The 25465-nt window shown below is 38.5% G+C and overlaps 1 protein-coding gene across 3 annotated transcripts in view; it reads left to right on the top strand.

The window, feature by feature from the left end:
- The first annotated feature begins 237 nt into the window (after positions 1 to 237).
- ITPR2 (inositol 1,4,5-trisphosphate receptor type 2) overlaps positions 238 to 25465 on the top strand; it is a 523758-nt gene continuing 498530 nt past the window's right edge. For all 3 annotated transcript variants that reach the window (XR_004483814.2, XM_033430221.2, XM_004270904.3), the window contains exon 1: positions 238 to 377. Coding sequence is in view for 2 of the 3 variants with exons in the window: in XM_033430221.2 (XP_033286112.1) it covers positions 286 to 377 (92 nt within the window). In the remaining variant the exon portion in view is untranslated. The remainder of the gene's footprint in view (positions 378 to 25465) is intronic.

Raw genomic sequence — 25465 nt, 5'->3', positions numbered from 1 at the left:
TCTAAAAGGAACAGGAAACTTGCCGGGGAGGCGGCGGCGGCTGCGGCGCTCCGGGCGTCCGGGCGGCGCACGTCGCGGGGTGTCCGGAGCTGCAGCGCCCCTCCTGGCGGCTCCCCAGGCGCGGGGCAGGGCTGAGCCTGACACTTGATCCTTCGGGCCGTGCCCGCCGCCGCCGCTCTGTGCGCTACAGGCGGGCGCTCCGTTCCTCTGCCGCGGCGGCTCCCCGGAGAGGGCGGCGAGGGCGCAGAGAAGAGGAGGGACGTATTCTTCGGAGCATGAAGCAGCATGTCCGATAAAATGTCCAGCTTCCTCTACATAGGGGACATCGTGTCCCTGTACGCGGAGGGCTCGGTCAACGGTTTCATCAACACGCTGGGGTAAGCCGGGGCGCGGGCTGGGGAGCGCTGGCGCTAGGGCCCCTAGGAACCCATCCCAGTCCCTCGTGGCGCCGCCGCGTGCCCCGGCGCCCGCTCCCGCCTGGGGTGGCCGGGAGGCAGGGCAGGCTCTGCGCCCGCGGACAGCGCCGTGCGCTCGGCTCGCTCGCTCGCAGGAAGCTGCCCATAGAGGCAAGACTTTCTTTGCTACTTCGTAATCTCAAGCTCAGAGACGCATCTGAAAAGGAGGAAGTGATTCAAAAGCCCGGAGACAGGCCCGGTGAAGAAGTCTTCGTTGGCTTCTCCGTGGGTTGTTCTGATTAAAAAAATTTTTTTTTTCCCCTGTGAAACAAAATACCTCCTCTTCCCCATCTTTTCTCGCCACCGCTCTCAAGCCCTTGTCCTTCAGGGCCGGGTTTGTAAGACCAGTCAATAAAAGTCCGTGGCCTTGGATATGAAACTCAGGCGATGTGGCGAGCGGGAGTGTGGCTTTTCCCTGCGGGAGGAGCTCACCGTCCCACTTCGCTGAAGTGATTTCCTTTTGGCCTTGCTAAACGGGGACTCGCCCCGCCTCGGGGGCAGCCTGGGGGCTCCGACGGCCTCCTGGGTTCTAGAACTCACACCTGATTTCTCCCTTCCCCGGGCTTTGGCCCACTGAAATGCTCAACCTCTCCTGGGACTCGGCCAAGTGCAGGGCTCTTGAGATTGGAGTTGATTTACGAATGGGGGAAATAGATATATAAACATAACCGTGTGCTAGATGGTTAAAGAGGACTTCCTTGATTACTAGTATTTTCTCTCTGTCCTGATTGTAAATACCAGCTCGCAGTTTAAACGCACACTGACTGCACTGTATTTTGATGCGTACATTTTTTTGTTGTTTTTACCGCCTGGTCTCAGTAGCTAGACTCCCCAGTCTTAGAGATTTCAGGCTGAGAAACTGGTGTTTCCACTTCGGACTGGTCACTTTTTTCTGCTGTTAGGTTTTAGGGCACATGACTTAACATGCAGTGTCCCTGGACGGTGGCTTTGAGCCATGCCGTTAATGGAGTGGTGTCTACCCCACAGGGGACGTGGACGTCACCAGAACTTGCCCAGTTTCTGTTATTTGTGCATCTCCCTCAATGCGTGAAAGAAGGGAGGTAGATTTAATTTAATCCCTTTAAGATCAATGTTAAGTGAAACTGAAGCATGGAAGAAAAGAATAGCCGTGACAGGTGCTTTTGTGCTGGGTTTGTAAATCATAAGCTGCCATTTGTTTCCCAGAGAGTTCTTAGTACAAGGTCAGTGTTTGGGCTTCCCGCAACATTTTGCAGATGGACTCTGCTTCACCTCACCCTTCCCCTCGGTAGACTCTCTAGGTGTGTTTAACCTGGTGGTTGATCAGGAAGGGCTTGGGGTCAAATCCCGGCTTCTCTGCCTGTGAACCTTATGACCCTGGGCAAGTCACATAATTGCATCTCAGTTTCCTCACTCATGGTTACTACCTCGTAGGATTGTGCTGACGAAGAAGTGAGTTAACATAAGGTGCTTAGCACAGTACGTGGCGTAGGAGCACTTGTATTAAGGGTTAGCTGTTGTAATTGTCACTACCTAGGTGGCTGTGAGTGACAGTTACAGTCGTGGACAAAATAATAAAAAGGATTAGGAATAGAGTATAAAACCTAGTGAAATAAAAAGCCATGTTTTTGTAGTGTCTTATTCAGCAAAGGTATGTGTTTCGGTCACTACATACTTTAGCAGTTGTGGAGTCTGTCCTGCTCATTTTGGAGATAGAGAAACCTCGGGGAAGAGAAATGAAGGGACTTACCTGTGAAGCAGAGGAAGGACATTAATGCCAAAAGCTGGAACTATAACCCTGTCTCCAGACTCAGCCAAGTGTGTGTTTCGTTGGTTACACATCATCTTGAGCAAAAGAAGCTTTCATGTAGCGTATGTTTGTATAAAATATTTATTCATAGTCAACATTTCTTGCTGGTGTTTTGGAAGTTGAGTTGCCTTAGAGTGTGTTTGTGCAGTATTATTTTTCCGTTGACAAACTGATTCTTGTTGAGGTTAATATGACAAGACCTCTGTGCAGCTCAATTCTAAGGTGAGGACGGATCGTTGGAAATGCTGCCGCTGGTGAAGCTTGGTGCTCTGATTAGATATCCTTTTTCTTTAACTGATGGAACTACGTTGGCCTGAGAGTTTTAGTAGTTACAAAGCTGGCAGGAGCCTCTGTTCATGCCACATGAAATGTTGTCTAGGCAAAGTAGCATCACCTACTTTGTTATTTTAGATGACAACTGGTAGATACTTTAGGATGTGTTTTAGGACCATGAAATCAAAGCAGCATTATAGTTTTTCATTATACTTTTGTAGGCTCATTATACACCTTTTCTGTCAAAGACAGAGTACATACTTCAAGTTGAATTTCTTTGCTCTTCTATAGTTGGAGGTCAGTTGTACGAGGTCTGTTGCTAATTATGACCGTGTTCATATCATTTATTCTCTTTTCGTGTCAGCATGTCTTTGTGGAGAGTAAGAGAAGGAGTATATGATGCCCCTGCCCCTGGGGTATTATAAAAGTGAATGAAAGAGACAGAAAGGCAAGAGCCCATTTTTTTTAGAGAGTTGCTAGGAAAATCCACATTATGCTTATATTATTGTGGGCCTTAAGTTTCTTCAAAGTTGTGTGAATTGTTAAAATGAATCAGAGAGCTCCATTGGAGACACTGGCATTGTATCTATTTAGCCAGCATAGTTCGTTCCACTGTAATATTAAAAACTCAACGGAAGAGCTAAAAACGAGGCTGGAAGTTTCTGATTTCTATCTTTGCTGTTTATCTATTTGACGCTTTTGGTTGCATGATGGTTTTTCAAATTCACCTTAGGAGATAGTGAGAATGGAGTTTACAGCATTACAGGTAATTCATACATATTTATTTTTCTGCAGATAAATTTTGTCTGATTTTAGTATCTCATGTATAAATTTGTTTGACAGGATGCACGTTGTTATTATTGCTTTTGGGAATTTTTGTAATAAGGTCATGAATTTTTCACCTGAAAAAAATCACAGTTTCACTCTATTAGAGTTTAGTAGGCCCTTTTAGAGGCCCTTCCAACTGGAAATGTAGGAAGCTTTTTGTAGGCTCTGTGACCTAGCTTTTAAGTTTGATATCTCAGTCTGAGGAATTAGACTGCTCCGGTTGCAAAGACTTGCATTTCCCTTTTTTCCCCAGTTATCCTTTAACCAGGATTTACCTGACGTTTCTGAACCCTGAGTTATTGCTAAATGAGGTAGAGTATTGTTCTCCCAGCTTGTATTGGTGCAAAAGGGGCCTGGTTTATGTTTTCTAACTTAATTTTTCATCTAAAGATCTATTTAGGAAACACTTATCTTGACTTAAGGAAAACTACTTTAAATCCTGTTGAAGATGGTGAATATATTTTAAATAAACAATTTTTTTTTGTACTGTACATTTTAGGGTTATGGTTTTTATTTTTCTTTTAAAAGAGAAGGGAGGGGGCTTCCCTGGTGGTACAGTGGTTGAGAGTCCGCCTGCCGATGCAGGGGACACGGGTTCGTGTCCCGGTCCGGGAGGATCCCACATGCCGCGGAGTGGCTGGGCCCGTGAGCCATGACCGCTGAGCCTGCGTGTCTGGAGCCTGTGCTCCGCAAAGGGAGAGGCCACAACAGTGAGAGGCCCACATACCGCAAAAAAAAAAAAAAAAAATAGAAGGGAGGACTTTTGGGATATGTTGTACAATTTCAGATGCGGTGTTACTTTTGTTTTTTCTTTTTTAATTTTTAAATTGAAGTATAGTTGATTTACAATGTTTACATTGTAAATTTGTAAAATTTACATTAATTTCTGCTATACAGTGAAGTGATTCAGTTGTATATATACATTCCTTTTTTTAATATTCTTTTCCATTGTGGTTTATCACAGGATACTGAATATAGTTCTCTGCGCTATACAGTAGGACCTTGTTGTTTATCCATTCTATGTATAAAAGGTACATCTGCTCACCCCAACCTCCCACTCCGTTCCTCCTCCAACTCCCTCCCCCTTGGCAACCACCAGTCTGTTCTCTATGTCTGTGAGTCTGTTTCTGTTCATTTCTGTCATATTTTAGATTCCACTTATAAGTGATATCACATGGTATTTGTCTTTCTCTTTCGAATTTACTTAGTATGATAATCTCTAGTTGCATCCATGTTGCTACAAATGGCATTATTTCATTCTTTTTTTATGGCTGAGTAATATTCCATTGTATATATGTACCACATCTTCTTTATCCATTCATCTGTCGACGGACACATAGGTTGTTTCCACGTCTTGGCTATTGTGAAGAATGCTGCTATGAACATAGGGGTGCATGTATCTTTTTGAACTAGAGTTTTGTCTGGCTATATGCCCAGGAGTAGGATTGCTGGATCATATGGTAGTTCTATTTCTTAGTTTTCTGAGGAAGCTCCACACTGCTCTCCATAGCAGCTGCACCAACTTACATTCCCATCAACAGTGTAGGAGGGTTCCCTTTGCTCCATACCCTCTCCAGCATTTGTTATTTGTAGACTTTTTAATGATGGCCATTCTGACTGGTGTGAGGTGCTACCTCATTGTAGTTTTGATTTGTATCAAATGCAGTGTTAATTGTCCCTTCCCCCTTCCTCCATTTCTTTATACTAAGATTTACTTCCCTGGTCATTGACACTTCTGACACTTCATATTTTGGGTATATCAACTTGACCAATGGTCAGGTACCACACAGTGGGAGTGAGCATGGCAGAATTCCCAGGACGGGTGGGACAGTAGAATCAATAGAAAGTATACAGTTGTTTCATTGTCTGTTCTCCATGTGGTTGAGAGGTTAGTGAATGACAAGTGTGCACGTGTGTGTGTGTGTGTGTGTGTTTATGCACGTCTGTATACATATGTTTAAGTGATTGTTGCCTTTGACTTGCGGTTTCTTTTTGGGATCTACTAAGAATCAGCACCCACTAATTAAGGTCTGAGAAAACACTCAGGTGACCACCCATTGGTGCAGTGACTGCCAAGTATCATGATAGTGTTTTACCGGAGTGGGAAAAGATCAGGGCCCTTATTCTTAATTACTGCTTGATTGTGGCCAATTCAATGCGCTTTTTAATTCCTTTGTTTCCGTGTTCAACAGTAGACATCAGGTAGGGGGACGGTGGGTCACACAGTGTATAATTCTGACTTAATTCCTTAGATGGATGAATAAGACTTATGTTTTATTTTTACCAATTATAGTCCTTTGAATTTCCCTTCCTGATCTTTTTTCTGCTTAAAGTTTTAATATTTAAATGGTTACAGATTTGATTTATTATTATTTTTCTTATTTAATTGTGCTATTCTTACCATGGTTTGAAAAATCTTTCCCTTAGTAGGACTGTTTGATCAGTAGAGAGTCATAGATGAAGCAAGGAGTGGTTATAGCCAACTTTTATATTTGCATAATTTGTAATTTATCTTTAGCCTCTTCTAAACAGAACCCCACCAAGTAACAGCATTATTTTCTGCTATAACTAGGTGTATGAACTAGCTTTGTTTTGGCTAGGGCTTATGTTACTGTGATAAAAGTGTCTAAAAATCTATTGGGTATTTGCATGTGTGTTTAGTGGGGAGGAAGAAGACAGTATAATCTTGAATATTGAGTTGTTCTGGAAAGCCTAAGGGTAAGTAGTGTCATGTTATGGAACTTTAAATCAGCTGGAGTACAAAGACAGTTTCTGAAGTGGTGAACATAAAGTCTATTTTAAGCTGAAAGGTCTACCATTTCTTAAACTTAAGTCATTCTATAAACAACACTGCAGCTTTTAGACCCGCTCAGTCAGGTAAACAACCATCGTTCCTTAAGTACCCCTGATCCTTGGCTTTGATAGAAAGAGAATTCAGAAGCAGTTGCTTGGCCTCATTCTAGATTTAACAGAGGTTTTTTGCTTAAAATTTCTGTTTTTGTGTAGGTAGCACTTTTCACAGTCATGTTTCCCCTTTGGAACTGTTCTTGTATAGATAGCGTGTATATAACTTACAGAATATAGACAGATTACTTTAAAACTTTAAAGTTAAATTCAAACTTTAAAACTTAAATTCCAGGCACAAGGTGTATCTTCATATATAAATACAAAGGAAGTAACAGTGGTCTTCTATGACAAATTTCTAGCATAACAATAGATTGAATTTTATTCCTTTTTTTTTTTTTTTTTTTTTTTTTTTTTGCGGTACGCGGGCCTCTCACTGTTGTGGCCTCTCCCGTTGCGGAGCACAGGCTCTGGACGCGCAGGCTCAGCGGCCATGGCTCACGGGCCCAGCCACTCTGCGGCATGTGGGATCTTCCCGGACCGGGGCACGAACCCATGTCCCCAGCATCGGCAGGCGGACTCAACCACTGGGCCACCAGGGAAGCCCTTTATTGAATATCTTTGAAATGGATGGATCAGCCCTCTCAAAATTCAAATCAATGATTGGTTAATAATGCTACTTTATAGTTTATTCTGACACAAACCTATAGAACTCCAACCCTGAATTAAGAATAAATTATCAGTTTATTCAGAAAAAAATTTAATCATAAAATTGAAAATGTGTCCGCATCGTGAATCCAGTCTATGGACCTTTCCTGGTGATGTGGTTTATGCTGGAGGATGCTGCGGACTGAATCATTGGTTCACCTGACGCATATTTAACGAGCCCTGACTATGTGTTAGGGATACAGTATGAAGAGATGCCAGATATTGTGCTATTTTAAATTATCATCTCAAAAACTCAAACTTCCTTTGAGAAATCTGTGGTATGACACTTGACTAGGATCTATGGGAAACTAAAGGCATTTGATAGTTTTGCTCTCACAGTTGTAAATGCCACAAGATCAGGAACTGACTCTGACTTTATAATCCTTGTATGCTCAGCACCTCACACAATTCCTGGTAAATGGTAGGCATTTAATAAATATTTGTGAAATCAGTGTAGTCATTATTTAGTAATGGAGATAAGATTGGTATTGAATAACTGCAACATAAAGCAATTCTTTTCAAATAAAGATGATTAAAAACCGTATTCATAGGGAAACAGAGGAGGATTCTTCCTCTGGCTGGTATGACCTGAGGAGGACTTCAAGGAGGAGGTGGTATGTAGCTGAACTTTGGAGGATCATTAAGATGGATATTTGTCTCAAATCTGTACCCATAATTTGATCATATATTCTTGGTACTTTTTTCTTTTATTAAAAAAATTGGTGAAGTTTTATTGTTCATTTTAATAGCTCCAAAAAAGGAAGGAAACAATTTGATATTATTGAGATATGCAAAGATAGAAGAAGTGATCAAAAAACATATTTTATGCTTATTTATCAAATGTGAGAGCTTTAAGTTTGATTCAGACCCTCTGAGTTTATTTGGACTGCCTTCAATCCTTGTCATGTGTGCTGAGTTTACTGAGACCAGAGATAAAGAGGGCAGGATATAAAGCCCAGAAACTTGGCAATTTTGGGGGGGAATTTTACAATGTTTCCAGCTCCTTTGCATATTCTGTTTTCACTCCTTTCCCCTTTATTTTTCCTTAGCCCCAGTGTTTCATAGTTTTTCTTCATTAATCATGAACTTCAATAGTCTTCTAGATCCCTGGAAGCTTTGGCATTAAGGACAACTTTCCATCTGTAATAAAATAGTTCTAAATTTTTTTGTCTCATAGTGCCTGTGACTATTCAACACACACACACACACGCACACACACACACACGCGCGCACACACACACACACACACTCTCGCTCTCTCTCCCCGACTTGGCATAGAATACCCTTCTGGTATGTGTGCAGTACACCATGCCCTCATTTCCTTTTGGTGTTTAACAAGCGATAGAGGCCATAGATAGAGTCCCATGAATGCCGGGAAAGACTTAGGAAGTAAACAAAGCATAATCTATATTCGTATCTAAATTCTTAATTCAAGCGCACGTTACTGAGGTTCTATCTATTAAAGTGTTTGAGTCATTGTTAAAATGTCATCATAAAAATCTCTGTGAAAATTACAAAATGCTGGACTTTTATATGTTAGTTATCCAAAAAATTCCTCGGTGGAGTCTTAGAAAAAACTTTTAGGTTTTTAATTAATTCCTAGATATCTAGCTCTCCAAGACCTTGTGGTAATGACTGATTATGAAATAGATACCATAATATCTAGCTCTCCAAGACCTTGCGGTAATGACTGATTATGAAATAGCCACTAGGAGCAGACACTACTGCTGTCCGTATATCTCCTGTTTAAAGAGGATTCTGCAAATTGTGTAAGGAATTTATGGATCAGCAGAGCTAAATATAAGAGCTCAAACAAACACACAAAAACCCAGCAAAGAGAAACTGGATTAAAAAATTCTTGATTAACTTTCTAGCGGCAAATAGAAGTATTATTTGTAAAAATTTCAGAGAATAAAGTGCTCTCCAACTCACATTTAGTTAAATTTTTGAAAGCCTCATACTGAATTGTCTTGGAACTCTTGAAAAACAATCTATAGGTATCCCTTGCTATCCCAGTTCTTACTGTGTTGTCACAAAAGCTCCAGAGATTTGGAAAGCAAAGGACATTTGCATATCCCTTTGCCCATATGGATAAAGCTTAAGAGTTGAGTATTAGAACTAAGGTTCTGTTGTTTGTAAGGAACAGAAACCATCTTTGGACAGCTTAAGGAAAGAAGGAAATTTATTAGTATAAAGATACTGGAGGAGCTCTAAGAAATTGAATGATGAGCTCAACAACTGAGCATTAAGAAAGGCAGAAACCCAGTGCTGCTGTGGGCATCTCAGTAGCAGAACCTTCTCTCTGGGTCCTGCCATTTACATGACTAGGATACAGCAGTTTCCTATACTCTGTATCTCTCTTCTTTTTATTATTTTTTTAAAATTTTATTTATTTATTTACTTTTGGCTGCGTTTGGTCTTCGTTTCTGTGCGAGGGCTTTCCTCTAGTTGCGGCAAGCGGGGGCCACTCTTCATCGCGGTGCGCGGGCCTCTCACTATCGCGGCCTCTCTTGTTGTGGAGCACAGGCTCTAGAGCACAGGCTCGGTAGCTGTGGCTCACGGGCCTAGCTGCTCCGTGGCATGTGGGATCTTCCCAGACCAGGGCTCGAACCCGTGTCCCCTGCATTGGCAGGTGGACTCTCAACCACTGCGCCACCTGGGAAGCCCAGTATCTCTCTTCTTAGCATTGAAAATACAGAGTGATAGAATTTGGCCCCTCTTGGATTATTCACTCATGTCCATAAAAGAAAGTCGTGAGGCCAGATCTGACCACCAGGGAGATCCCTGTGAGCAGGGCTCCGAGTTTTGCCTGCTTCTGGGGCATTGTGGTAGGGCAGAAGGAAAGCACAGAGGACCTGGGCATGAGCTGAGGTGTTACCGCTTAGTAGGTAATTTAATAGTAACTTCTTAGCACCTTTTAAAATAAATTATGGTAATATACATAACATAAACGGTACCATCTTATTCATTTTTAAGTGTAAAATTCAGCGGCATTAAGTGCACTCACAATATTGGGCAACCATCACCATTCCCCATTTTCATCATCCCAAACGAACTCTTTATCCTTTTGACAATAACTCCCCATCGTCTCCCCCACCATCCGCCGTAATCCCTAGTCTAGTTTCTGTCTCTGAATTTACCTATTCTAGGGGCCTCGTATACGTAGAATCATACAATATTGGTCCTTTTGTGTCTGGCTTATTTTACTAAGCATAATGTTTCCAAGGATCCATCCACATTGTAACATGTATCAGTACTCCATTCCTTTTTATTGCTGAATAATATCCCATTGTAAGGATACAGCACATTGTGTTTCATCACAACTCATCAGTTGATTATCATTTGTGTTGTTTCTATTTTTTGACTATGATGAAAAATGCTGTGATGAATATTTGTGTACAAGGTTCTATGTGGACACATGTTCTTAATTCCTTTGGGTATATACCTAAGCAGGGGAATTGCTGGGTCACATAGTAATGTATTTAACATTTTGCCTCAGCCTTTCCTGTTCTCCTTACCGTGCTTTACCTTTTTTTACATACCATCTTATTACACACAGTATAATTTACTATTTATTGTGTTCATTGTTTATCATCTGTCTACACTGGTAGAATGTAAGCTCTTTGAAGGCAGAGATCTTTTGTTTTGTCACTGAGCATCTCAAGTGCTTGACTCCATAAATATTTATTGAATGAATATTTGTTGAATTAAGATATGCATATTCCCAAATCTTTAAGTAGCTGTTAATATCAGTCCCTTTCTGGAAAAAAGTCAATATAATTGTAAAGTCAGTGTAATTGTTCTTATTAAATATTTTGAGAATTCATATGGGTAATTCTTTTAAAATGGATGAAGGTTGCCACTGGATTTATAGTGCCATTAAATCTTGCTGTACTAGGTACGTTTATAATCTCTTGGGTCATATCTCTGCACCTACCTAGTCCAACATGTGATAAAACTTACAGCCTGGAAAAAGTAATGTATATAGCCTTATTTAATGATTTGTATGTTATAGGCACATTAAAGTTAATATTTATGAAAGTTTAATTTTGTTTTTAATGTGTGCAAAGAGTTGAATTTGTAAGCATTTTGTGAGACCATTTCTTAATTTCGATCAGCCCTTTCTCTTAGTGGATAATATATAATACATCCAGGGAAATATTTTATACTTTAACAGCTATCAGCAGAAAAGTTTAGTTGGAAATAATTTGCCAATTTGGAATCAGAAAGTAATTGGGGAATTTATAGAACTTTAGAAAAATAGAAGAGGGCATACAACAACTTGTAATTTTTATTTTTGAAATTTAGGAGTAAGTGTCTGGAAAGGGATAGGCATTTAAATATAGGTTGAGGAGAACAAATGAACGGTATTTTTGTTTTTCATTACTTTATATTCTTTCTATTGACTAAGTCTGTTTTAATGTGCTTTGCCTCAGTCTTACTCTAAAAGACATGTTTGGTCATTCTCTTTAAGAACTTGAAATTCTCCGGTGTTGTACTCTTATTCTTGGAATCCTCACTGGTAGCGGTGTACAAATGAGAACTTCTCTGAGAGCATATCTGCGTATAGGACAGAGAAATAAAGTGAAAAATATAGATATGTAAAAATTACACAATAATAATTTAAAAAAGCAAAACAAGGTCGTTCTGTTCCCTCTAGTTCTAACATCCACTATGATGTTTAAAAATATAATATCTTTAGAAAATAATTTTGAGATGAAAGATACAAAATGTTATCAGAGTTCTGCTTCATTTCTATAACATCCAGATTAATCCTTTTGAAGTGTATCATACCAAGTAAAGACAGTGACTTAAAAAATCTTACCCAAATCACCAAACACAGTTACGTTAGGGATCCAAAGTAAGGTAATGATTTAAGGACTAGTTACTTGTGTTCGGCTAAAGTGTTCAATGTCATTGCTAGTATCAGGGACATAACTACTTAAAACATTTGCATTTCAAGTAGATTTTTGGTTTCAGCCATGTTTTCAAAGAGGGTAATTTCAGTCTTGGTTTGTTAAAATAGGCAGGGAAGGTAAAGGACGGAATTTTGTTGTATTGAGGACTCTACTTGTGGCAAGGAATGGTAAATACTATGACATTTTAAATCAAATCAAGACTCGTTGATGAAAGTGTTAGTTATCTAAAACTTTACTAAATTAATCCATTGCTAGGATTAATAACAAATGATAAAGGGCCTTTATTTACCTTTCTTCCCTATTTACCTGGCAGGACATGATTTAGTAATTGAGTTCCAATTCTAAATCCATGTCAAGAATGAGTCTCCTTTCCTGGTCAGTACAAATGAAGTCATTGTATCTGTCAGGGTGAAACCAAGTACTTATTTCTGAAGTCTTGGCTGCTAAAGAATCTCTCAGAACTGGGTCTTAAAAATTATCAAATTGCAAGTCGAAAAACACTGTTAATTACTGGAGAATCTGAATAAAGAATTGTTTAAGTAAACTGACATGTACAAGTCTTGAGAGGCAGTAATTACTTTGGCGACAAGATATCCATAAATTTATACCATTAACATTTTCTAAAGAGTAGATCAACATTTGTATTGCACATTTTTTTCAAAATAGAAGTTATAATAAACTTAATATCAACTGAATCATTTAGTTTGAACTGTATTTAATTTAGCAAAAAATGCATATTAATTTTTATTTCTGTATCAGAGATTGCTAGTTATTCCCCCAAATTAATTTTTCCCTCTTCCATACTAATAGAAGTACTTGAGTTTGTGGATGCTCAGAATAAAGACCACGTTCCCTAGCCTCGCTTGTAGCCAGGTGTGGCCTCAGACTATAATTTGTGGTTAGGTTCTTAAAGGAGAGGTTTACTCTCCTCCTTCCTTTCCTCCCTATCCAGTCCCCATTCAGCTATTTGTAATGTGGCAGGGAAGAAGCCACCTTGAACCATGTGGATGAGGCCAATACTTCAGGAATAATAGAATATCAAGAAATGAACCTGATCTCTGGACAACCTCAAATCCTGACTCTACTGTATTCGAACAGAAGATGAAACTAGATGGGCAGACAAGGACCAGATCATGTATTCCCCATTAGGCAGTGTGAGGCCATTGATGGATTGTTAAGTAGAAGAATGAAATAATCAGCTTTTGCTCTAGGAAGATCAGACGGTGGTAAAGAGAAATAGAAGAAGGCTGCAAATGGCAGGCATGGGAGGAATCAGGTGATACATGAAGGCAGCCTGAATCCAGCAGCTGGAGTTGGGAATGAAGAGTAGCTTGTCATCAGAATCATTGAAAGGGCAGTATCTTTGTTTAGTGTTTGCCTTTAGACCCCAAAAGATTTATGAATTAAAATATTCATTGTTGCTTTATTACTTTAAAAAATGGAACATATAGACTTGAAAGAAGTTTCCCCTTCATTTGCTTACAGTTGGTTAGAATGTCATTACGCCCGGTATGACTTCAGGCTTTCCATGGTTCTGGGAAGAGGTACAAGCCTTGTCTTGCACCATATTTCCATCCTCTGGCTCTGTTTCAGGCATAAGGCCTTTTTTTCCCCCTTTTTAGTTGCACAAACATTCTGAGCTCCCTCTTACCGTAGGGCCTTTTCACATGTTTGTTTCCTCTTTCGATTGGTTTCCCCTCTTAACCCCCTACGCCTTTCACCTAATTAATGCCTGTTTATCATTCAGATTTCAGCTCTGTGATACTTCTTTTTTCTTTTAATTTTTATTGAAGTCGAGTTGATTTACAATGTTGTGGCAATCTCTGCTGCACAACAAAGTGACTCAGTTATCCACATACAGACATTCTTTTTTTTATATTCTTTTCCATTATGGTTTATCACAGGATATTGAATATAGCTCCCTGTGCTATACAGTAGGACCTTGTTGTTTATCCATCCTGTAATAATAGTTTACATCTGCTCATCCCACACTCCCAGTCCTTCCCTCCCCCACCCCCCTCCCCTTGGCAACCACATGTCTGTTCTCTATGTCTGTGAGTCTGTTTCTGTTTTGTAGATAGGTTCATTTTTGCCATATTTTAGATTCCTCTGTGACACTTCTGCAGTGAGCTTTTCCTGATCTCCCTGACTGTGTGAGCTCCCTTTGCTACATATATGCTCATACAGCACCATATTTGTTTCCTTCAGAAAATTTATCCCAGTTGTAGTTTGAACTGTACTTCTATTTATAAGATTTATAAGATTATTGGATTATGTATGTTTCTCCCACTAGACTTTAAACTCTGTAAGGGCAGCAACTGTGTTGTGTACAGTTATGTCCTCAATATCTTGCACAGTGTCTGTCACATAACAGGTATTCAAGAAATATACTGAACAAATGAATATTTTAGCATGATGGTTAAGAGGATCAGTGTTTGATTCAGACAAACCTGGTTTCAAATTATGGCTTTACTCCTTCTCATGGTATGATCTTTGGAAGTTACTTAATATCGAGAACCTCAATTTCCTTATCTGTAAGGTGGGATTATTGCCTGGCTTGTAGTATTGCCATGATGACTAATGGCAGTTAAAATATGTAAAACACTTAGTAAGCATCAGGCCCTTGGGCACCTAAGTGTTAAATAGGTGGAAACCATTATTATTATTACTACTACTATTATTTTTATATCTGAAAAATCAGCAGGAGTCTCTTTGGAGGCTTGGCCAAGTTCATATTGCATTGATTTAAAAGTTCTGCTGTATTATGTTTATAAAAATTTGCAGTAAACCAGTTTTTCAGCTGGTATTTGTTTAGTAGGCTATTCAAAGGCACTCCGCCTTATCTATTGTTTATTTTGTTTTTGGACCTTTTTTTTCCCCTTCCTTACTTTGATAATGCATACTACTAAACTGCAGGCACTTATAATTATCTTTTCTTAGTGGTTTGATGCATGCTATCTTTTTGATGTAATGCAAACACCCGAAGTGTATCAGCATTAGTAATAACCTTAGAATTGCTTGGCATATATATATATATATACCATATCTTCCTTGACTAGAATTTTCAAGTCTTGTTAAATTTTAAAGCCAACATGTTATTTCAGTTGCTAACATTTCTCCCTACTGGAACATAGTGGTAAAAGGAAACAGTTTTGTTTTATTTATTGAGACAAAGCAAATGTTTGCTTTGGAGCCATTAGAATGGATGTTTTGCACAAGTTTCCTATTGGCCAAGAATTCCTGCTAAACTTCAGTGACTGTTAGAGGGATTAGCAAAAACATGTATCTAACTTGGATAATGAATCAGTTGACAAATAAACAAATTGGTCTAGGACAGTCTTGTCAGATTTTAAACAGTGACTGATCAAAGGATAATGGTTACTTCTCTTTAGAATGCTAATGAATTTTAGACAAAATCCTAGGGATGTGAAAGGCATAGAGAGTGTACCTTACTCCTGTCTCTTAGATATACCTAATGAACAGAAATTATCCGGCTGTAGCCTTCTTTTGGTTATGCCATAAAAGGAGATTTTACTATTTTCTAAATCTTAGTGTGTATATGCACACAAACTATTGAAGAACTCTTAAAAATTAAAGCATTAAAAAGCACTTAAAAAGAACTTTCTTTGCAAACTCTTGTTAGAAAATTTCTCTATGAGAAGCTGTTTCCTTTCAGTTAACATAAATACCTTATGGTGCAGTTTATGCCAGTTTGTTATTTGTAGTCATATTGGACTAACTACTAATGCATGAGAGAAAAGTGCCACATTCCTTGTTATGACAGTGAATTAGTCAATCTGAAGACCATTTATTAACCAGGATTTTTTTGGTTGCAAGAAACAGAAAACCCAATTAGAACAATTGTCAGCAAAGAAGAGAACTTTCTGGTTGAGGTAGCTGAAAAGTCTATGCATAACATTGTTATAGACTCTCTCTCTTTATCCCTGATTCTGTTTTGTCATCAATATTAGTCCCATCCTCAGGCAGACCTTCCGCCTTTGGTGGCAGCATGGCTGCTAGCAGCTTCAGCCTTAGCGTATCCCATCCTCTTACATCCAGAGCTGAATAGAGAGTGCCTCATTTCCTCAAACTCTAAAAGTGCTGCATTGTTTGTTTGTTCTACTTTTGTGACTAGGCTCATAGTCTCATCTTCAGCCAAACACTGTGGCCAGAGGAGGGGATGCTCTGATGACAGAGGTGACGTCATCATGCTCTGAGTGGAAGAAGAAGAGCCCTTCTCCATTCTTCTTTCAGGGCTCAATTGCCAGAAGGAAGGCAGTGGATGCTGGAAAGGCAAAGACAACACGTGTCCCTTGTAGCCAGATAGGATCACCCCGTGGCCTTCACAAGCCATGTTTCCTGTGTCCTTATGTCAGGTTTTAAAATATGAAGCCCTTAATTATTTTTGGTACTTATATAAGGCTATTCTCTTTCCAGTTTACTAGTTTTGGGCTTTATACTAACACTGTTTCAGGCGGAGCCTACTGCCTGATGCAAAGTAGAATTGTCTAAGTACTTTACATGCCGCAGTAAAGCCTTGTTAGTCTGGTCTGGTCTAAACTTTTCTTTTAGCATCAGCTCCTGAAGGAAAGCATTCTGAGGATATCAGGGGTGAGGGTCATGGTGAAGAGTCAGAAAGGGAAGGCAGCATTTTATTGTAATGTTGATGCAAAATAAAAAAGAGAGAGGAGCTTAGGAAACAAACTTTTTCAAAATGTGTACACTATTCATAAGTCTATGAATAAACCTGCTTCGATAAATGAATCTCATCCATGAAGGTATATGATTTGAGCCTCTTCTCACAGTAAATTTGATTGTGAACGTATTTGCTTTTAGTTTCAATAGCTTTTGTTTAGACACAAGTAGCTTATCCACTTTATGGAATGATTGAGGCACCTTCTATGTACACAGTGTACAAGAATTAATTATTATGATGGAGGTGTGTACAAAGCAGGCTGTAATATAAGCAGGATTTAAAACACAAAATTTAAAATTGAAAAATTATTAATTCCGATATCAAAATTGGAAAATTTTGTAGCTAAAATGCTTTTAATTAAAAATTCCTTCTGTAAAACAAATATTTACTGTGCCAGAGCTAGATCTGAATTATAATTCCTAATTAATATGTTAATATTTGAAATGTATGTAATATTTAGATCTTTATATAATATTTAGAAAACACATAGTAAATTTTTCTAACTCTTAAGAGTCAGTGTCTTCAACTTTTTTTTTTGGTCATATCTTAAATATTTAAAACTTGGGTCCATCTTGAACTATTGAACAAACTGGTTGGTTATGAAATGACTGTCTAAAACTCATATTTAATTTCAAGGTTGAAGTCAAACCATTGAGTAAAAAGATGTTTGATAATGAGTTTTTAAAGGCAATATGGATTTTGGAAAGAGCTGTTTAAGTGCTTAGATTTGAATTCTAGTCTACCCTGAAGAGGTCGAGAACTTGGACAAATCATTTAATCTCTGAATTCAGTTCCCCATCTTTAAATTAGGAGTACTATTAATACTTGTCTTCTGATCCTCAGTGGTCCTTTGGGAGTAGGAAGTGATGCTATACTTGTGTGAGTATTTGGAAAGCTCTATTGGTACATGCTGGATATTTAAAAAGTTAGTATTAGAGTTTAAAAATTTAAAAAATTCAGTTTATTGAAACTAAAAAAGTTCACACATTTCTCCCACCTCCTACCCCCCACCTCTTGCAACTATCTGTGAGCCTTTTTTTTTTTTTTAAAGAATCCACATATAAGCGACATCATATGGCATTTGTCCTTTTCTGTCTGACTTATGTCACTTAGCATAAGGCCCTTAAGGTCCATTCATGTTGTCACAAATGAAAGATTTCCTTTCTTTTTTATGGCTGAATAATATCCTATTGTATATATTCATTAATATTTTGTTTCGATAATATTCCATTTTATGTGGTATATTCCACAGTTTTTCTGTTCATCTATCAATGGACACTTAGGTTATTTCCATATCTTGGCTATGGTAAATAATGCTGCAATGAAATGGGGTTTATATATCTTTTCAAGTTAGTGTTTTTGTTTTCTTCAGATATATACCCAGAAGTGGAATTTCTGGATCATGCACAGTAGTTATATTTTTAATTTTTAAGGAATCTCCATAATGTTTTCCATAGTGGTTGCGCCAATTTACATTCCCAACAGCAGTGCATGAGGGTTCCCTTTTCTCTACATCCTTGCCAACACTTGTTATTTCTTTGTCTTTTTGATAATAGCCATTCTAACAGGGGAGAGGTGATATCTTATTGTGGTTTTGATTTGTATTTCCCAGATAATTAGTGATATTGAGCATCTTTTCATGTACCTGTTGGCCATCTGAATGTCTTATTTGGAAATAAGTCTATTTGGGTCTATTGCTCATTTAAAAATTGGATTTTTTTTTTTTTTTTGCTATTGAGTTGTATGAGTTCTTTGTATACTTTGGATATTAACCCCTACATATATGATTTGCAAATATTTTCTCCTATTCAGTAGGTTGCCTTCCATTTGTTGATAGTTTCCTTTGCTGTGTAGAAGCTTTTTTTTTTCTTTCAAGTTTTATTTAAAACTTCTTATGTAGTTTCCATCCCAAGTCACAATAGAGCCATGATTTCTTTGGTTTACAGTACATTTCTCCAAAACCTTTCATTAAAGTGTACCCACTCTGAAAGTGTGCCATGCATACGCTGCAGTGTTTTGTACCTCTGCCATATTTCAACACATCTTCCTTTATCATTGATATTCTAGTTCAAAATAGTATTCGAAGCCTTGTGTATTGTTTTTATTTTTTTTAAACATCTTTTTTGGAGTATAATTGCTTTACAATGGTGTGTTAGTTTCTGCTTAGAAGCTTTTTAGTTTGACGTAGTTCTGCTTGTTTATTTTTGCTTTTGTTGCTTTTACTTTTGGTGTCAGATTCAAAAAATCATTGTCAAGAGTGATTTCAAATAGGAGCTTACTGCCTTTGTTTTCTTCTAGGAGTTTTATGGTTCCAGGTCTTACGTTAAGTCTTTAATCCATTTTGAATTAATTTGTGTGTATGGTGTAAGAAAGTGGTCCAGTTTCATTCTTTTGCATGTGGCTGTCCAATTTTCACAACACCATTTATTGCAGAGACTATCCTTTCCCCATTGTATATTCTTGGCTCCTTTGTCATAAATTAATTGACCATATATGTGTGGGTTTATTTCTGGGCTCTGTATGCTGTTCTGTTGATCTATGTGTCTGTTTTTTCCCCCCAATACCATACCGTTTTAATTACTATAGCTTTGTAATAGAGTTTGAAACCAGGGAGTGTGATGCCTCCAGCTTTGTTCTTTCTCAAGTTTGCTTTGGTTATTCAGGGTTTTTTTTTTTTTTTTTTGTAGTTCCATATAAATTTTCAGATTGTTTGTTCTACTTTTGTGAAAAATACCATTGGAATTTTGATAAGGATTACACTGAATCTGTATATTGCTTTGGGTAGTATGGACATTTTAACAATATTAATTTTTCCAATCCATGAGCACAGAATATCTTTCTGTTTATTTGTGTCTTCAATTTCTTTCATTAATGTCTTGTAGTTTTCAATATACAGCTCTTTCACCTCCTTTCTTAAATTTATTCTTAGGGTTTAAAAATTGATAAAGTCATAAAGAGGTCACCTAAACCTATTTATTAGCAACAGTTGAATCATATTACACATTTTAATATCAGTGGCTTATTTTTCCAGATTTGCTATAACTGTAAAGGCAGGAAAATGTCTCCCCTGTACCAGTGATGCAAATAAAAAGAAAATGTTGAATTAGTTACATAACTCAGTATTTTCTTGATTTATTTTGTGTTTATTGATAAAGAAACATATTTGGAAAAGAGAAATAATTTATACTAGTTATAGACATAATTAAATATCTTGGATATTTTGGATGAACCACTGTTTTAGGCAGTGGTTTTAAAACTACAGTCCAAATGTCATCTAATTACAATTCAACAGATCCATCATGATATTTGGAGTGACATTAAGGTAGCCTACCTTATTACTTTTTTTTAACCTTGAAACATGAGAGAAGAGATGAGACATAGATTTAAGATTTGTTGATTTTTAAAAAGAAATCTAGTCAAGCTGTTTCTTAAAATTGCAGTGTTCAGGGAAGTTTAAAGGGTGAAATACTAAGCATAGTTATGTGTCTGCATCAAGGTATTCATAAATGAAAGGAAATGTAACATTAAGTGAGGGAAAATAAAGCATTTCCTATCACATCCTTACTGTTCCTGTTTTTACATTACAGGCTCTTTAGAGAAAACTTTAGCTGCTTAGCAATTCTTTAGGCCATGGATGGAATACTTATGAGTCTGGCCTAGTAACAGCCCCTGTACTGCCAAGTTCTTGGAATTTAGATTTTCGACAGTCAGGGAAGAGGCTTTTGATTGGTTTGTGAAAAGAAAGGAGGACTGAACATCCCTGTGGTGCTGTGCTGAAGAGAAGGGAAGAATTAGAAAGGGTGGGTGCCGGGGAAGCAGCAAGTCCCTACTGTACGGCTTTTTTACATTCAGAGAGCATTCAGTGGTTTAGAATATTGAATTCAGCAGGTAACTGAAGAGATGTCATTTCACTAATTTAACACCAAAATATAGCACTCTCCAGGGGAAAAACTATAAGGCTTTTGGGGGACCCTTTACTGTAGGGACTATCCATAGAATTACTTCGAGAGAGGAAACTAAAAAGGGAATGGGGTGATTCTACTGGTAATACTAAATCTTGGTCCAGAGTGAATCACGTGCCTTTTTCATAGACTTTCTTCAGACAGGACGGAAACAAGGGCCAAGTGCGATGGTGAAGGTTTTTTATTCTTTATGATTTAGGGTAATTTCTACTCCTCCCGGCAGCAGTTGTCAGCATCTGCAGGGATGGGTCCTTCCCGTGACAAAGCCCTTAGTGTACAATCCAGAACCAACACACAGTTGCAGAATCGTTTTGTCTCCTAATTGATGTACTTTTTCCATGTAATTTGTTGTTACGAATGGTTTGTGACTTAATGTGCAAAGCTAAAAACTTAAAACAAAAAAGCTGCAAGTTGTATTGGTTTGTGGGAGAGATTTTGTTAATAGATCTACGTTTGTTTCTTAGAGGATGTCCAATAAGATAGGGTAACCATGGAGGTTTGTCTTTTTCTTCTTGATCAGAAGTTTGGTTTGAAATCATCGGTTTGGCAATTGAGCCCTAAAGACGGTAGCTCTAAAAGACAGTTTAAAAAATACTTTGAATAAATTGTACTTAATATCTGTTTAAAGCTTGACATTATGAAAGGGAAAGAATGAGAGAGACAGATATAGATAGGGTACTAAGGGGAGCGTGGGTTACCTAAAGACTGTAGTTGGTTTTATTATGGAGCAAAGTGGTTGCTGGCGACATTGTTTTTCTCTTACCTCTCCAGCGGGGAAAGAGAGTTGTACCATCTTGGAGGAAACTGGGAAACCTTACCAAAATGTCAATTGTTGCTTGTCCCTGGGAGACCTCTTTTGGAGAAGAGTGGAAGTAACGGGTCCCTCGTGAATATGAATCAGTGAATTATTTGGGCAGGATAAAAAAATTCATTGTGTCCATTTGATTTCTTGGTCTTCAGTTTCGTTCCATAGGATGGCAGGAGGTTGAGAAATGAGTTGTTTTGCCTTGAAAAGGAATCTGCTTTTGGTAGCTTAAATGTAGGAGCAGCCAAAGTGAAAGCCACCAGATCACATTCTTTTTTATTTTTTAAAAATTTATTTTAGAACTTTATTTATTTTTTTATACAGCAGGTTCTTATTAGTTATCCATTTTATACATATTAGTGTATATATGTCAATTCCAATCTCCCAATTCTTAGGGACAGTTTTGGTGAGAAAATAATTGTAACGAATCAGCTGCTGTTTAAACATCTCTAAAGACCTCTTTTTGAATAAGAGAAAGCAGTGACCCTGGTTCCCGTTTTTTTTTTTTTTTTTTTTTGTCTTTTTATCAGATAGGAATCTGATCAGTATCAGTTAGAAGAAAACCATTTTGCAGATTAAAGGAGATACCTTTTCTTTTGGGTCCAGGAAATGCAAGTGTGAAACATAGACAGCCTGTCTATAAAAGGAGTTAGAAAGTAGGGCAGAATATTCCCATCCATTCAGATGAAGGGCAGAATGCAGAAGATGATATATCCTTCCTTGAGTTTGTCTTTGGAAAATGATTTTCCTCACACTTAAAATTCTAAAGATGAGGCATAGAACTTCAAGAGAAACTTCTATAATGGTAATTTCCCCTGTGATTTTTGCTTGTTGCAACTTGATTGCTCTTTAGTATGGTATTAATTTACCACATGGAAACTTCCAAATACAAATTATGTTGCTAAGGGAGAAGAAAAAAACCCTGGCTATTAATGATAGCAATATTTGTAAGCGGGGCCCTTTAAAACAATGTGGGCAGAGGGGATGGAATCTTCCTTTTAAAAAGAGATGTGTAATTCCTTTGCTTCCCATCGGTTTTAAAAAAAGTTATCGAGCTATATGTTAGCCATGAACAGCTTCCTAGGAATATGAGACTATGTTATCTTGAGGAGAGGATCTATTTTATCCTCTGTTCCATACAGCCCTTAACTGAGGTGCTAATTTTTGAGATACTCTCCAGCTTATTAGGGGTTGGGGCAACCAGTTATTAGCTGTTAGTTGTGTTTCCACAGAAAAAGGAATTAGCCTCATAATATATTTTCAAGGAGAGTGATATTTCTGTGAAATGCCTGCTGGATAGAGTGTGTCTTCTTTCAACAAAACTAGGCTAAGGTTAAGATATGAGAATTTCCGTAAGCACTTTAAAACATCTTGATCCTAAGGTATGCTTATGTTCAGAGAGTTTTTCTTAATCTTTTGGGGGGTCATCTTCCCCTTTGAGACTAAAAGAAAATTTATGTTGCAACTTCCCATGAATATATACAAACATAAGATTTTACATATATTGAGGGTGTTCAAAACTCCCTAAAATTCACTCCCACCCAAGCTTGGGAGCACTTGTACTAACATGTAATAATGGTCCTTACATGAAGACATAAGCTCTGGGTTTGGTCTGTCTTGTACTCTGCTGTTTCCCCAGTGCCTAGGACCATGCCTGGCTCGCAATCAGCACTCAATGGATATTTGTTGAATGAATGACTCAAGGACAAAATGAACGTATTTTATTTTTGGTTATGCGGCTAGTCTGGATTTTCTGGTTGCTTATACTTCCTTTATCAGTTCTTTACCAGCTGTGTGACCTTCATGGCTACATTTACTTCTTTTGCAAGGAACAGAAACCCAATCTGTTTAAACGAAATAGAGGCTTTTTGGTATGCATTTCCGGGAAGTCCAAGAGGAGGTGCTAGCTTCAGGTACAGCTAGAATCAGGGGTTCAGTTGATGAGACCAGGATTTTGTCTTTTTCTTCACTTTTTTCCTCCTTCTAGGCTGTTTTCTCTGGTAGACTTTTGCCACCCATGGTGGGGAAAAATGATTCCTGGCAGTGTTAGGCATACACTTTCCCTCACAATGCTTGATCCTAGAAGGAGATTAAGACCGCTCCCTTTCCCATTCATTCATTGTTCATATCTGCTTCTGTAAAGGCACTTTGGCCCTGCTGGGGTTGTGTACACTCTCTGGACCAAGTACTGTGTCTGGGGGGATGGGAGAAAGAAGTGCCAGCCTAGGTCTCTTCTTTTTTTTTCTTAAATATATTTTTATTTTTTGCTGTGGTGGGTCTTCGTTTCTGTGCGAGGGCTTTCTCTAGTTGTGGCAAGCGGGGGCCACTCTTCATCGCGCGCCTCTCACTATCGCGGCCTCTCTTGTTGCGGAGCACAGGCTCTAGGCGCGCAGGCTCAGTAGTTGTGGCTCACGGGCCTAGTTGCTCCGTGGCATGTGGGACCCTCCCAGACCGGGGCTCGAACCCGTGTCCCCTGCATTAGCAGGCAGATTCTCAACCACTGTGCCACCAGGGAAGCCCCCAGCCTAGGTCTCTTACCCTCCCTTGGGTGGCAAAGGGGTCCTTTTGGTTCTTAAGCTGTCCTAAGAGTTTTAAGTGGGCAATGGAAGTTCCTAAAAGGGTAAGTGGCAGAATAAAAAGTAACATATGTCTGAAGCACCTATTATATATAATTAGTTCAATCTAAGGTTGATATTGTGGTCTTAGGATCTCAATGGGTCCCTTACTGAGCAACTGGTTTTCTGGATGATATCACCAAATGCACTTACGTCCTCAGAAGAAAGACTCCTATCTTTCTTGCAGAATTTTTAAGAATGAAGAGAATAAATACCAACATTAACTAGGCGAGCATTAATAGGAACCTTGTGAAACCTGTTATAAATCAGAGAGAGCTTCTGTCTTCAGATTGCAGAGGCAGTGATTTGGATTTGCGGTACGTGACATCGTGTTCTAGCTTTGGCTTCTTATTGGCCCTCTGGTGCCTCCAGAAGGGTATCAGCCTGTGCTGAGCACACTGTGCTTGGCACGGCTCACAAATGGAAGCAGTGCAGTTGGCTCTGGGTGGGGAAGGAAATGCTTTAGAATATGAGGGTATTGTTTGAAATACTATTCTATATATTTATTTCAATTATAATTTCTTTTTTAAAATTAATTTTTATTGGAGTATAGTTGATTTACAATGTTGTGTTAGTTTCTGCTGTACAGCAAAGTGAATCAGTTATACATATACATGTATCCATTCTTTTTTAGATTCTTTTCCCATATAGGGTATTGAGTAGCATTCCCTGTGCTATATAGTAGGTCCTTATTAGTTATCTATTTTATATCTAGTAGTATGTATATGTCAGTCCCAATTTCCCAGTTTATCCCTCCCCCCCTTGGTAACCGTAAGTTTGTTTTCTACAACTGTGACTCTACTTCTGTTTTGTAAATAAGTTCATTTGTACCATTTTCTTTTAGACTCCACATAGAAGTGATATCATACAATGTTTGCCTTTCTCTGTCTGACTTACTTCACTCAATATGACAACTCGAGGTCCATCCATGTCCTGCAGGTGGCATTATTTCATTCCTTTTTATGGCTGAATAGTATTCCATTGTATATATGTACTACATCTTCTTTATCCATTCATCCGTCAATGGACATTTAAGTTGCTTCAATTATAATTTCAATGATTCTTTCTTTGACATATATTCAGTTCAACATTGACTTTCCAATAATGCATTTTTTTTTAAGGAGAAGAGGAATGTTTTCTTTCTGTAATTATCATGCAAGTTTGAGAATAACTTGTTGAGGAAGATTCAAATGCATTTAAAATCTTAAGATATATTTTGATAAGTTAAGATGGTTTAATTTTGAAATGCATAATGTTCTTAATTTTCTTTTGGTTCATTGTGAACCCGTGCTGAGCAGGAGACTATTAAATCCTTGATGCAGTGCTAACTTTTTTTTTTTTTTTTTTTGCGGTACGCGGGCCTCTCACCGTTGTGGCCTCTCCCGCTGCGGAGCACAGGCTCCGGATGCGCAGGCCCAGCGGCCATGGCTCACGGGCCCAGCCGCTCTGCGGCACGTGGGATTCTCCCGGACCGGGGCACGAACCCACGTCCCCTGCATCGGCAGGCGGACTTTCAACCACTGCGCCACCAGGGAAGCCCCAGTGCTAACTTTTGAAACTTAGATTTTTAG

The sequence above is a fragment of the Orcinus orca genome, chromosome 11 (assembly GCF_937001465.1).
Source record: "Orcinus orca chromosome 11, mOrcOrc1.1, whole genome shotgun sequence".
Classification (NCBI taxonomy): domain Eukaryota; kingdom Metazoa; phylum Chordata; class Mammalia; order Artiodactyla; family Delphinidae; genus Orcinus; species Orcinus orca.
Note: the sequence above shows the minus strand (reverse complement) of the source record. Positions and strands in the feature narration are given on the sequence as shown.